Source organism: Podarcis raffonei, chromosome 7 (genome assembly GCF_027172205.1).
Source record: "Podarcis raffonei isolate rPodRaf1 chromosome 7, rPodRaf1.pri, whole genome shotgun sequence".
Lineage (NCBI taxonomy): Eukaryota > Metazoa > Chordata > Lepidosauria > Squamata > Lacertidae > Podarcis > Podarcis raffonei.
Genome location: NC_070608.1, coordinates 57936270 through 57951490, shown reverse-complemented (window position 1 = coordinate 57951490; position 15221 = coordinate 57936270). Strand labels below are relative to the sequence as shown.

Below are 15221 nucleotides of genomic sequence, written 5' to 3'. Positions count from 1 at the left end.
TCAGCTGAGTGCAGATACTGCTGTGTCAGAAAGGCTAGAAGTGGAAGGAAGGTTTTGGCTTCCTCAGTATGTCCTCTCTTTAACCCTGCCTCAAGAAATATCAGAAAAAGTGAATGAAACTGCATTTGAGGGCAGAGCTTGCTCTAAATTGTGACGCAGTTTGAATTTGGTTTGCTTTGCCCCTAGTATAGAATCCAGTTGCTGCCCTGTGGGCCGAAAAGCAGGGTAGCCACACCAGTGGGTGGGGCGAATGCAATTTTGCTTTCTTCCACCCCAATCGTAGGTTCTGTGCAGGGAGTAGCCAATGTGGTGTCCTTATAGGGATTTACAGGCCCTCAGCAAAAGAAGAAAGTGGCTCTTCTCTTAATTTTGCTGCTTGTTTCTGTGAACCTTGACAAATAACATGGCCCATGTCAGCTCCCCCCTTTTTATGAGAATGTTTATTCATGTACACATGTATATATAAAGCTCTCAGATTTTCAGTCTATGAAATTATTTCTGAAATGCCTTGTGGGAATTAATTCTGGGTGGAGGATGCAGCTGAATTACTAGATCCACTTGCAATTTAATAGCTGTCTTTGTGTGAGAGTTTCACTAAAATTGTTTTGCATTATTTGGCTGAAAGGTGGCTGGTATTCTAATCTACTTTGTAATTAAAAATAATGGTTCCTTGAAACTGGGTAGTTAATTGATTATTTAAAACCGAGGCATGCACGTGTCAAGGCTACTATGTGATCCTATGTAGGCAGTATTTTTTTCTTAGTACTTACTAGGTATTTGGTGTTTAAGGACCAGAATGTTATGGTATCATAAGGGTGAAATATGAGTATTTGTCAGGGCAGCAGTTACCTTCAAGATCAGAGAAGTGGATATGAATACCAGAAGAAAACTGAAGCTTATTTTTTAAAATTCCTCTTTCTGTCTCTCCCTTATAGTTCCTGTATAATTTTTTGGCCCAGCCAAACGCGATTGTTCATCTGGATTTATCCAACACAGAGTGTGCATTAGACATGGTAATAATTTACTAAAGAGAAGTCCAGTTTTTCTGTTTCACATTGGCTTATGTGTAAAATTACTATCTTCTTATTTACGATTTAGATGTGTGGAGCACTTCTCCATGGCTGCCTTCAGCATCTTGCCATCCTCAACTTATCCAGAACAGTTTTTTCTCACAGGTCAGCATTTATCATTATTTGTGTGAATTAGATACTGTATCATGAAACTCCCCCCCCCAAAAAAAACCAACGACTTAGAGCTGTAAAAACACTATATCTGGTGAAATGATATTACCAGCACTTGTAAATGAAAGCATTTAGGTTGTATGCACCACGAAACTGGATTAAATGGCAGTGTAGGTAAATAAGGCTGGAAACTAGAGGATGAAAAAGGAATAAAAAAGGTGGAGAATCTTGCTGGATGGTGTGATTATGGTGATTTGGGGAGGTGTATGCCACATGCAATGTTTTCTGTATATCATGTGATAACTGTGTATGAAAAGTCATTTGTAAAGTACCTCTTGTACATGTTACGGTTGTCTCTTACCTCTGCCATGCTAACATTTAAGTGTCATATGGTAGGGCTAGGCAAAGAAAAAGTGAAACAGCTGGGTGTTGGTTCTTTCCTACCCCTCTTATGAGATCCAAGACCAAAATAGTTGTTTTACTTCATCTCTGATTTGCTGCTAGCTTCTCTGTACATGCAACTTTCCATTTATGTGGGGGTTACGTTCTAAGCCACTGCATGTTTCAGTGAAATCGCGTATTTTTGAAATGTCATTGAAAAAGCCTGAAAATACCCTATTCCACCCTCCCTGTTCTGCCCCTTTCTGTGACGTTCATGGGTCACTTATGGGTTCGGCGTGATACATGTGCACACAGTTGCACACATATTGAATGTGTGTAAATGGGGGGGGTGCCTATATCAGTAAAACATGTGCACTACTATAAGTTTATTTTTAGGCGGTCATATCCAATGCTGCAGCTCTGCTTGGGCAAGGCAGTTTTGTGAGCAGAGTTCTCTCTTCCTCTCCTGTCCCCTCCAGCTCCAACATGTACTCAAATTCATCTCCATAGGGTTGTGGGACCCTTCAGAGCAGATATTGGTGGTAGAGGGGAGGAAACTGAAGTTCTGTAGCACCAGCCCACACTGGATACCACCCAGTGGTTCCTGTTTGTTTTCTGCTGGTTGATGCTTGTTGATCTAGACATTTGAGGCTGATAAATTACCGTATTTTTCGCCCTATAGGACGCACTTTTCCCCTCCAAAAATGAAGGGGAAATGTGTGTGCGTCCTATGGGGCGAATGCAGGCTTTACCTGAAGCCAGGAGAGCAAGAGGGGTCGGTGTGCACCGACCCCTCTCGCTCTCCAGGCTTCAGGAAGCTCTGCGCAACCCTCGGGAGACCGGTGCCACTTCGCGCCCCGCTCCCGATGGCTGTGCAGAGCTGCCTGCTGTCCCGGGGGGAGTGCAGCTCTGCGCAGCCATCCGGAGCGGGGCGCGAATTCGTGCCCGCCTCCCGATGGCTGCGCAGAGCTGCCTGCAGTCCCGGGCCGAGCGCAGCTCTGCGCAGCCATCCGGAGCGGGGGGCAAAGTCGCGCCCGCCTCCCGATGGCTGCGCAGAGCTGCCTGCTGTCCTAGGGCGAGTGCAGCTCTGCGCAGCCATCCGGAGTGGGGCGCCACTTCGCGCCCGCCTCCCGATGGCTGCGCAGAGCTGCCTGCAGTCCCGGGGTGAGCGCAGCTCTGCGCAGCCATCCGGAGCAGGGGGCGAAGTCACGCCCGCCTCCCGATGGCTGCGCAGAGCTGTCTGCTGTCCCGGGGTGAGCGCAGCTCTGCGCAGCCATCCGGAGCGGGGCGCCACTTCGCGCCTGCCTCCCGATGGCTGCGCAGAGCTGCCTGCAGTCCCGGGGCGAGCGCAGCTCTGCGCAGCCATCCGGAGCGGGGGGCAAAGTCGCGCCCGCCTCCCAATGGCTGCGCAGAGCTGCCTGCATTCCGAAGCCTGGGGAGACCTGCGCGACTTACCGCTGGCCTCCCTAGGCTTGCGGATAGCAGGCTGTTCTCGGGGCTGGGATTGGGGGAAGCTGGGGCTTCCCCTGTGCCAGCCCCGCGCCTGGGGTGGAAATAATTTTTTTTCTTTATTTCCCCCCCAAAAAAACTAGGTGCGTCCTATGGGGCGGTGCACCCTATAGGGCGAAAAATACAGTAATGCTATTATTGCATTCTGATAAGTGTTAGCAATTGTATCTCTTTGGATTGCAAACATACATAACAATGATCACAAGCCTTATGTGGGAAACTGCAGATTTAGCAGCGTATCAGAGGTTTGGGGATGTTGACTTCTATCTGCTTATTGCTTTACAGAAAGGGCAAGGAAGTACCCCCATCCTTCAAGCAATTTTTCAGCAGTTCCCTTGCTTTGATGCAAATCAACCTTTCAGGGACTAAACTTCCTCCTGAGCCGCTAAAGTAAGTGTGCTGTGAATTTTGTCATAAGATTTTAAATTGCATTGTGACGCTCCCTTATGTAAATTTATGAGTAGGCAGGGAAGTTGATAGTAGGGTGTGTTGATTTCATATGAATAAAATAGACCGAAAACATGTTCTGCAGATTTTGGCTTATAAATAGTCATGTATTTGATTCCCTGCAGTGTTATGTGCTTTCTTTACAGTTCCTGTTTTATGAATAGTAAAATTACTCAGTTCTTTCATGCTCGGTTTAATTTGCTTGATTTTTGATGTTTGAGTATTTAATTAATAAATGTTCTACTTTAATTCTGTTTAACTGAAAGATGTTAGAACTTATTGACTTGGCTTAGATCATTCAGGACACTGCAGACTCATGTGGTCCCTCTTCCCTTTTGCTAACTATCATTTTATAATAGGTCCTAGACAAACCTTATCCAGTAGGCACCATATTCTAACCATAGAGGAGCAACCTGTATACAGGAGAGAGCAGAAGAAGTGTGCCAGCCTATGGAGACACTTCCAAACCATGTTTTAATTATACAGTGTATTCTAAATAAGGTGTAGCACATTTAGTTACGTTGCCAATGCCTTTCAGTAAATATTTTGTTTGTTTGTTTTAAAATGTATCCCTCTTTCCACCATGTAGTTCTCAAAGAAGCATCCAACAATAACACATACAGTATACAAAAAAAATATAATAGGAATTTCTCTTGTGACTTGATTGCCATTCTAGTGTTCCATAATAATAATTCTAATTCATTTTTCAGAGCACTCTTACTGGGTCTCGCTTGTAACCAAAATGTGAAGGAGGTGTTTTTAGATCTGAGCAGCTGTGAGGTAGGAAATGCTTACAATGAATCTATAATGTCACGATTATATTGTTCTCCTTAAACACCATGGTTTCTATATATTTTGTGTTGGCCATGCTGAAGAAGCAATAAGCCAATTTTAATGCCTGTTTACAGAACATGCCTGGCCTTGTGTACAAGTGACCTATTGTACAGACATGCATCTGTTATGCTGTGATTTTCTGAACAGCCGCAGCAAAAATGGCAATCTGTTTTGAAACTGAGGAAATTCAGATGAAGGGTTATTATTATTATTATTATTATTACTACTACTACTACTACTACTACTACTACTATGGCCTTGCTGTTGAAAGAAAGAGTCAGTGTAAGCAAAACTGAAAAAGGTTATCTTAGTCCAGGGTTTCCCAAACTTGTGTCTCCAGCTGCCTTTAGACTACAACTCCCATCATCCCTAGCTAGCAAGACCCCAGTGCTTAGGCCCTCTGTGCATGACAGTAGACTTGCTGATGCTGTTGAAAACTTGTGAATGTTTCGTTTTTATCAGTAGTACAATTAGTTTTCAGCTGCCCACTTTAAATACCCCAGTGCCAGCCCAGCTTCTAGCAAATAATCAGCCACAGTACCTGCTGGGTGACCTTGGGCCAGTCACACTTATTTGAAGTCTCTCAGCCCCACTCACCTCACAGACTGTTTGTTGTGGGGGAGGAAGGGAAAGGAGAATGTTAGCCGCTTTGAGACTCCTGAGGGGGAGTGAAAGGCGGGATATCAAATCCAAACTCTTCTTTCCTAGTTTTATCTGAATCTGAGAGGAATGTATTAATATCAAGCGGGATATTGCTTTGCCTTTCCTTATAGGCTGCTTGGTCCTTTCAGTCTACACAACAGAGCCAAGGCTTCATCATGCCTAGAAAAAAACCAAATATTTCCTTTCCTCACCGCTTCAGTTTTATCTTGTGACTTACTAACTGCTGACTTACTAACTCTGATCCAAAACTTTGTTGCTATGTACTGCTGATTTTATTGCAGAAAATACTTCTATTTTAGTTGCTCAGCTCTGATGTATTTTAACTTTTCCCCCTCCTGCTTCCATTAGCTTGGTCACTGTGTAAGTACACATCATTTATTACTTGCAGCCTCTCAACTATTAACCTCAAAGCAGCTCACTTCCTGCCTATCCACTACACATGTTCCCTTTGCAGAGCATCTTTTTAATTGCTGATACTTGGACGCAGGAGAGGTTTGGTTGTTTTATAGCAGAATGTGTCATACTTTCATAGAATAGAGGTTAGGCAGATGTGAAATTGATCACTGCCTAGATCAGGGAGAATTGGGAAGCTATTTTGAACTTAATGAAAGGAGCAGCAAGATATTGCATATAGTTTGTATTATCTTCATCCTCATCATCCTTTATAGCATATACTTTGTCATGAGATATTATTCCTGTTCGATAGGGTAGCAATTAAACAAAACGCTAACAGCTACTTTAAGAAAAAATGATGTACTTCAGCTTTATTTGTACTATAGTTTGCATTATTTGCAAACCTCTGCTTTCCACATTCTCAGCACTCCCTCAGTGAAAAGGTATCTAATGCTTTCTTTCCCCCCTCTAGCTAAGATCAGGAGGTGCGCAGGTTTTAGAAGGATGCATAGCAGAAATACATAACATCGCCAGCCTTGATATTTCAGACAATGGTAAGGGCTCATATAAGTCTGCACAGAGGATTAAGGAATGTGGGTGATTTATGGTGTGATCCTATGCATATTTGCTTGCAAGTAGACTACATACCTGATGGGACTTGCTTTATTTGGACAAAACTCCCATTGAAAGCAATCTGACTTGCTGAGCAAACATAGTTAGCATTGAGTAGTAAGTCTGCTTTCATTATATAATAGGCTGTTGCGGGGGGGGGGGAATTGAAGAACAGGATAATTAAGTATGCAATCAACCTCATTTTTCCACAAAACCCTTAAAAGCCTAATGCTGAAATATACTTCCGTCAGATGTTCTTTTCTAGTCTAGACACAGAGCAAAACACTTGTTGCATCATTTTATTCTCATGCTATTAATCTTCTTGGGCAGCGGTTATTGAACCCATTCAAAATAGGATCAAATTGTTGGAGAGTTATATTGCTTTTCAAAGCAATTAAAATTAGCTAAACAATATATTGTGGCCTTAACTCTCAAAAGAATGAGAGAGTCTTCCTTTGCTGAAACACATAGCTGTCTGCATAGCATCTTCAGGAAGCATCTTCAGGAAATTAGCAATTTGAAGTAAACAAGCCACTTAACCCTTTCTCCACCTACTGGTTTCCTTTTTAAAATCGTCTTCTCAAAACTGCTTTTCCATAGGAAAATAAGGGACTAGATCACATTTTTCATCCACCAAAGCATGTGCTCTTGCTAATTAAGGAAATTGGCGTCAAAGTACTCTCTAACTATAGATTGAAACCCCTGTGACAAAATGCATTTGTGGGGATCTATTTTAACTATGCATTTCATCTGGTTCCTCACAGGCCTGGAATCTGACCTTTCAACCCTTATAGTCTGGCTTAGTAAAAACCGATCAATAAGACACTTGGCATTAGGAAAAAACTTTAACAACATGAAATCCAAGTAAGATTTTTATTTATTTGTGGGAGGGGTTTTTAAAATGGAATAATCAACAAAAACTGCTGGTTTCACCTTTTCTCTTGCTTGTTGCCTCTTTTAGAAATCTGTCCCCTGTACTTGATAATTTAGTACAAATGATTCAAGATGAGGATTCGGTGAGTATCATTACCCTACTGCTTTAAAGTTGTTTTAAACACCACCATCTCTCACCTGCAGCTATTAGTCAACAATATATACTAGGCGAAAGCATTATTTAGGTTTATTTTTTAACCAGTTCAAATTTATATAGCAAACAATGAGCTATGCACTGAAAAACCCACAACCTTTTTTTTGAAAGTGTTGAAACATTTTAAGATTCTGTGCAGGGTCTGATTGATTTTTGGGCTATACTTGTGCTTTATAGATAGTAACAAATATTCAAAGGTCCATTTCCCTGTCTTTTTAACAACAGTTTCCCTTACTCCTGAGATCCAAATCTCGTTCTACAATTGTCTGGGGTTGTTGTTATGAGGTCATATGAAGTTTACCTGCTCACCATAAAAAGCTTGTTTTTTGTTTTTCGCTCCAAAGAATATGGAAATCAGCAGTTTGAGTGCTTTGGAATTGAGTGCAGAATATGTGTGTGTGTGTGTGTGTGTGTGTGTGTCTGTCTGTCTGTCTGTCTGTCTGTCTCTATCTATCTATCTATCTATCTATCTATCTATCATCTATCTATCTATCTATAGTTACTTGTTCTCTTCCTTCATTGGCCAAGCAGACGGTTGGCATTGTTGTCTATAACAATGCCAGTCACCTGCTGGTGGGAAAGCAAAGCCTAGGTTGTCCTCCTTTAGTCTCTCCTACATTAACTACCAGCAGGGCCAAACAGTTCCAGGTAGTACATAGCAACTAGCCATTGGCATGGGAGTGTAGGTTCCACCCAGGGCTAAGTGAGACCATATAACTGCCAGGCTACTTGCCAAAAATGAATTATTCCTACTAACAGCAAGATCATATGTATCACATTTAGGCCAGGTGACCAATCATGTCCGCCATCCATCGTGGCTGAAACTTCAAAAGATGTTGCTTCTGGGAAGGGGCAGTGGCAGCCAAAAGACAGTATCAAAAGACATGAAACTTTGGGGTTGTACTTTGGCAGAGTTAGAGTTTGCTCTAATCAATAAATGCCAGTTCATGTCTCTCTTCCAGGGATAATTGATCTCCAGACCCTCATAGGATTTGGTTCAGGGTTCTGTGATCTCTTGCTTTCAGAACCCATGAGCAAAGAATTGCCCTCTAAATTATCATTATATTAAGCTTAATGTATCAAAGTATGACTCATCTCAGGCCAATAATAATAATAATAATAATAATAATAATAATAATAATTTTATTTATATCCCGCCCTCCCCAGCCGAAGCCGGGCTCAGGGCGGCTAACAACAATAAAACAGTACAAAAGTACAGCACAAACAACACTCTAAAATCATTCATTATAAAATTAATTCGTATCAAGCCACTGGCAACCATTGGGTCAGAGCTCCGCGAAGATTGCCGAGGGAGGGAGTCAGGCTGTGCCCTGGCCAAAGGCCTGGTGGAACAGCTCTGTCTTGCAGGCCCTGCGGAAAGATGTCAAGTCCCGCAGGGCCCTAGTCTCTTGTGACAGAGTGTTCCACCAGATCGGAGCCACAGCCGAAAAAGCCCTAGCTCTAGTTGAGGCCAGCCTAACTTCTCTGTGGCCTGGGACCTTCAAGATGTTTTTATTTGAAGACCGTATGTTTCTCTGTGGGGCATACCAGGAGAGGCGGTCCCGTAGGTATGAGGGTCCTAGGCCGTATAGGGCTTTAAAGGTTAAAACCAGCACCTTAAACCTGATCCCGTACTCCACCGGGAGCCAGTGCAGCTGGTATAGCACCGGATGAATGTGATCTCGCAGCGAAGACCCTGTAAGGAGTCTCGCTGCAGCATTCTGCACCCACTGGAGTTTCTGGGTCAGTCTCAAGGGCAGCCCCACGTAGAGCAAGTTACAATAATCCAGTCTGGAGGTGACCGTCGCGTGGATCACAGTGGCTAGGTCAGGGCGAGAGAGGTAAGGAGCCAACTGCTTAGCTTGGCGGAGATGGAAAAATGCCGCCTTTGTTATAGCTGCAATCTGCGCCTCCATGGAAAGGAGGTGTCAAAGATTACACCCAAACTCTTAACGGACGGTGCTGGCACTAATTCTGCCCCCGCAAGAGATGGGAGTTGCCCCCCCATCCCATATCGTCCCGTCCCAGCCACAGGACCTCTGTCTTCGAAGGATTTAGCTTCAACCGGCTCCCATGTAACCATCCAGCCACAGTTTCCAAACATCTGGTCAGTGTGTCTGGGGCCGAGTCAGGATGGCCATCCATCAACAGATAAAGTTGGGTGTCATCAGCATACTGATAGCAACCCAGCCCAAAACTCCGGACAAGCTGGGCGAGGGGGCGCATAAAGATGTTGAAAAGCATCGGGGAGAATATCGCACCCTGAGGTACTCCACACACCAAGGAGCGGCGCGATGACAATTCCCCTCCAAGCGCCACCCTCTGTCCCCGACCAGAGAGAAACGAGCACAGCCATTGAAGGACTGTGCCCTGGATCCCCACGTCGGCAAGGCGGTGATCCAGGAATTCGTGATCGACCATGTCGAAAGCTGCTGACAGATCTAAAAGAATCAGCAGCCCCAACCCGCCTCGATCCAGCTGTCTACGAAGATCATCTGTTAGGGCAACCAGAGCCGTCTCGGTCCCATGACCAGCACGGAAGCCGGACTGGAATGGATCCAGAGCCGATGTTTCATCCAGAAACCTACCAAGCTGTTCAGCAACCACTCTCTCAATCACCTTACCCAGGAACGGAAGATTTGAAACCAGGCGGTAATTGGATAGATCTAAAGGATCTAATGATGTTTTCTTTAAGAACGGGCGCACCACTGCCTCCTTCAGTTCCCCTGGGAATGTCCCCATTAATAAAAGTGCAGATTATTTGTCTTTGATTTTATTAGGCAACCAATGTCTCTGAACTGGACAACTGATAAGACTGACTATGTGGAGAAATATTCCAAACAAAATGACCACTAAACAGCTCTGAGCTATTTTTAACAACCATTTGTCCACGAATGCAGATTGATTTTTCTTTTATCCCTGTGTCTCCTTCAAATTTCCCCCAGGGACATTATGATGATGAGGGCAATTGTGATCTATTACGCTCTGAATATGGGATGCGGGTGGCGCTGTGGGTTAAACCACAGAGCCTAGGACTTGCCGATCAGTAGGTCGGCGGTTCAAATCCCCGCGACAGGGTGAGCTCCTGTTGCTTGGTCCCTGCTCCTGACAACCTAGCAGTTCTAAAGCATGTCAAAGTGCAAGTAGATTAATAGGTACCACTCTGGCGGGAAGGTAAACGGTGTTTCCGTGCGCTGCTCTGGTTCGCCAGAAGCGGCTTAGTCATGCTGGCCACATGACCCGGAAGCTGTACGCCGGCTCCCTCGGCCAATAAAGCGAGATGAGCGCCGCAACCCCAGAGTCGGCCATGACTGGACCTAATGGTCAGAGGCCCCTTTACCTTTACCTTTAAGCTCTGAATAGAGCCACATTCCCATTTTAGAGGAGTAAGTCAAATTTTGGAGTCAGAAAGAAAGATCTTTTGGGAACTGGAGAAGTCTCCTTCTAGGGATGAGTCAAATAGTAATTAGGAGGGTGCAATTTCACAGCCTTAAATAGGTAAAAAAAATCCAGAGTTTTGTAATCTCTTAGGGATTTATTGGAATAGGGAAGGCAAAAGGGTCCCTCGAGTATCAGAGACACATAGAAACAATCCTGAGCAAGAAAGGGGGAACAAATATCCACACCTGGACAATTGGAAAAGGGGAGGACAGTTATCTCCCCTCTATAGATAAACGACTTCAGACAAACCTCTCATTTTTCTGGTGTTACATGATGGGAGCGTGAAGTGTTGGAATGGGTTCCCTAAGAACAAAATAACTCTAATTTTGGAATTACAGTACTTGATACTTGGCACAGCACCTGGTTTCAAGTGCAGGAGTCAATTCAGGGTATAATTATGATAACACAGAAACTCATGCCATTTTCACACACTACTCTGCATATTGGCATAGATGCTTTCATGCAGAGTAGTGTGTAAGAAAGTTGTCATATGAAATGGTATTTAAAGCCTTCATTTTATTGGATTTGACAGACTGGTGCAATGTCTGCCTTAGGTTGACATAAGAATGTTTGGGAGTATTGGATCCATTCATTCTAAAATCTGATTTTTCATATAATATCATTAAGTCTTGTGGTTTTTATTACACAGGTGTGTTTTATACCAATGACTATCCAATGTCGAAATACTAAAATATGAAAATAGTAATGTGATCATTTGGCAGACTCTATTCAGGGTTTTTGAATTTACCTCACAGCCAAGCTAGGCAGAAACATTGTGCCTTTACCAGTCCCCTCATAGGGTCTAAGACTGATAAACACAGAGGCTTTCTTTTCAAGGATGTCTGGGGTGAATAGTTCTTAATTTTTCCATGCGCCCAACTACCACTATGACCAGGATAATTAGCTAATTGAGAGTCAATTGGATGCAGGAATAAGTTGTGCTTTTTCTGAGACTGTGATTGAAGACCAGATGTTCCACTTTTAGTATGAAAGCAGAGACAGCAGGTTTACAGAACAGGAAGGCCTTAGTGTGGAAGGAGGAATGCATCCACAAGAGAGATGTTACTGGACTACAGCATTCATCATCCTCAAGCATTAGTCATCCTTGCTGAGCTAGTAGGAGCTGTTGTCCGACAATGGGTCACAGATTTCCCATCCCTTATGGTACATATTATTGAAGAGATAAGCTTATCCCTTGCTCACTTTCAGTAATGATGGTGAACTCCTGCATTCTGTTCCAATTGATTTTTTAAAAAATTTCTTCTGCCATGCACACTGTAAACAAGCATTGCTGAGCTGATTATTATTTCAGAAGGATGAGCTGTACTCTTACAGTTTTGTGCTAGAACCTACGACAGAAGCACGAAGCACCTCAATTAAACTTTTGCTACCGTTCCCAAGCACCAGGCTAATGTGAAGCTAATGCTCTCTAAATTATGTGGCAAATAAAGTAAGGGCGCACTTGGAGATTAGGAGAATTAATACAGTAATTTGATAGCTGTCACTTAAACTAAAACGGTTACATTTCTTTGTCAAGGACAGGCTTTTCAATTATGTAGTCGCAGCGCGTTGCCTTCCTAGTTTGCATAATGGCAAGCTCCAACTTAGCGCCATCCCTCTGGGTTTTTAATCTTACTGTATAGCGGCGGCAAGAAAAAAATAATATTTTTCAAGCCATCTAGAGATCTCCTGCAGCATGTGTATGTGTGTGTGTGTATTTGTGTTTGTGTGTTGACAGTGAGCTGCAGATTCAGTTGCAGAGGGTATTTTATATTTCTAGATGCTGTCCCCCCCCCCAAAAAAAGCAAAGTTATAACAAAAGGTCTCCTGGATCAGGCCAGTATCCCATCCAGTCCAGTATTGTTTTTTTAACAGTGGTCAACTGGATGCCCAAGAGAAGCCCACAAGCAGGACTCTTCCAGTCTATAATGTCTACCAGCTGATATATTGAGCATTAGATTTTGTTAGTTGTGTGTTTTTCCTTTTAAAAGGTTAAAGCTTTTTACTCTATATCTCATGTGCACAAAAGACGAGGAGAAGGGAAGGGGACCTCACGTGTCCAGAACTTGTTGCAGCTCATTTGCAGCCATCTGCACCATGGTCTGGACCCAGGGGTGGGGAATATGTGGCTTCCAGATGCTGCTGAACTAGACCTTTCATCTGCCCCAGCCAACATGGCCAATGGTCAGGAATGATGGGAGTTGAAGTTCAGCCACATCTGAAGGGCCACTGGTTGTCCACCCCTGATTTAGATGATCATATGAACCAGGCCTGCGCCTTGCAGTAGCTCCAAATAATATGATGGAATGTATTGCTCTTTTGTAGTGTAAAATTCTACATTTGTAGCAGTTCACTCAGAACTTCCTGTGTGAAGGCATCTTGTGCAGAGCTGTGCTGCCGGTTGATCTAATGATTTGGGCTAGCATAAGGGGTGGTGCGTGGGACGCGGGTGGCGCTGTGAGTTAAGCCACAGAGCCTAGGACTTGCCGATCAGAAGTTTGGCGGTTCGAATCCCCGCAACGGGGTGAGCTCCCATTGCTTGGTCCCTGCTGCTGCCAGCCTAGCAGTTCGAAAGCACATCAAAGTGCAAGTAGATAAATAGGTACCGCTCTGGTGGGAAGGTAAACGGCGTTTCCGTGTGCTGCTCTGGTTCGCCAGAAGTGGCTTAGTTATGCTGGCCACATGACCCGGAAGCTGTACGCTGGCTCCCTCGGCCAATAAAGCGAGATGAGCGTCGCAACCCCAGAGTCGGCCACCTAATGGTCCGGGGTCCCTTTACCGTTTACCTTTAAGTGGTAGTGCAGTGATATTACCTGTTCTTTATTTACTCTGCAGCCCTTGCAGTCGCTGTCTCTAGCAGATTCCAAGCTGAAGACGGAGGTTACTATTATCATCAATGCTTTGGGCAGCAATACATCTCTTACAAAAGTGGATATTAGTGGAAACGGCATGGGAGACATGGGAGCAAAAATGCTAGCAAAGGCTCTTCAAATAAACACCAAACTCAGGTATTATGTGCATATTTAAACATAACATCTTCCTTAACTTGAACGATGTCTGTCTTGCATGCTGTAGCCCATGCTTTGTTCATGAGTTTCTTGCATATTGTCTAATCTCCCAAACCAAACATACAGATCTACTCTGTTCTAAATACTGGAAGTGCACTACTACTGATAGTTTTTAATATGTGTTTGTTTGTTTGTTTGTTTGTTTGTTTTTAAAAAAACAACTTCATCAGTGTCATTTCTATTTTCTCAACAGAACTGTTATATGGGACAAGAATAATATCTCTGCCCAGGGTTTCCAAGATATAGCAGTGGCTCTAGAAAAGTAAGTTCCACCCAGTTGTGTATTATAATTGTCACAAAGATGGACCCAATTTTTGGTTGGTAATGTTACGATACTGCTTTGCAAAAATAGACAATGAATCATTTTGATCTGCATGGTCTGAATGGCAGAGGAATCCCTAATATTGACATTCTCTCATCTGTACTGATGGATGTACTCTGTTACTAAAACATTTGTTGGTTGATTACCAGTTTTCAAATTCATTATCACTTTCTATCCTAATGTGTGGAATTAAAAAATAGTCAAGTGGCCAGCTTAGGCACTTAAACGGTGCTTAAACGGTGCCATCTTGTTGAAGTTACAGTTAATGAAAAGTTAACTGGCAGTACTGAGATCAATGGCAAACTTGGGGTGAGGAAATCCCTTCACAGACTGACAACATACATTCTGTTGACAGGAAAATACTCTCTGGCATCCTGTTTATAATATGTGCCTTCTCTTCCATCTGCCAAGATAAATGAAAAGGAGGGGCTGCTCTTAAGATTGAGAATGAAATTATCTGACAGAAAGTGGAAATGTTGGTGCTAATACAACAGCTATGATTTTCTAAAGGTGACATCTTATTTACTGAGCATAGAAGTTCAGGTCACCTTCTGTCTCCTTCATGGGGCCTCAGATGTGATCAGCAAAGTTCTTAACGGGGAAGACAGCCTTTTATGTCAACATTGGTAAAGAGGGGTGTGTGTGTGTGTGTGTGTGTGTGTGTGTGTGTGTGTGTGACATCTTTATTAGAAAACATTTTCTACCATATGCTTCTTAGCAGATCAAGTAATGTAACTAATTCTTCTGTTCTCAGGGTAAAAGAAGTACAACGTTTTCCTTTTTAACAGCATCAAAATGATTGGTTTGGGAGTTTTTCAAACTGTAACAGTGAAGTTATATATTTGCTAAAGAAATATGAAAACCATTATGAAGAACAACAAACAGTGTTGCATTCTCTCATCTTAATTACTTTGGTTCAATAGGGAGTGATTTATTGATGGTTGCACTGCAGGACTGAAAATCCAAAGTCTAGAATCAGGTTGAGATAATTATGAAAAAACCCACTTGTTGTGCATTATGATGATTGGAATTTTCAGGACAGTATCAGGGCTGCAGGGTGGGAAATAACTCTTTAGAAATGTGTTATAATCCAAGAGACAAAAACTCCAAACATAGATTAGGATCACAGCAGTGAAAAATAAGTCAATATATAACACAGGAAGAGGTCGAGACTCCCACAGTTACTGACATTTTGGTGGATAACGTCATGTATTCATTAAACAAAGGGCTATAGTTTTGCAAGCTAATTCTGCAGAAGCCTATGGATTATTTAGTCATATTTT

The 15221-nt window shown here is 43.1% G+C and overlaps 1 protein-coding gene across 2 annotated transcripts in view; it reads left to right on the top strand.

Moving 5' to 3' along the window:
* CARMIL1 (capping protein regulator and myosin 1 linker 1) overlaps nt 1–15221 on the top strand; it is a 134323-nt gene that overhangs the window by 76804 nt on the left and 42298 nt on the right. For both annotated transcript variants that reach the window (XM_053396695.1, XM_053396694.1), the window contains exons 14-22: nt 936–1013; nt 1099–1175; nt 3357–3461; nt 4229–4298; nt 5881–5962; nt 6785–6884; nt 6982–7036; nt 13384–13556; nt 13810–13878. In XM_053396695.1, the coding sequence (XP_053252670.1) occupies nt 936–1013; nt 1099–1175; nt 3357–3461; nt 4229–4298; nt 5881–5962; nt 6785–6884; nt 6982–7036; nt 13384–13556; nt 13810–13878 (809 nt within the window). The remainder of the gene's footprint in view (nt 1–935; nt 1014–1098; nt 1176–3356; nt 3462–4228; nt 4299–5880; nt 5963–6784; nt 6885–6981; nt 7037–13383; nt 13557–13809; nt 13879–15221) is intronic.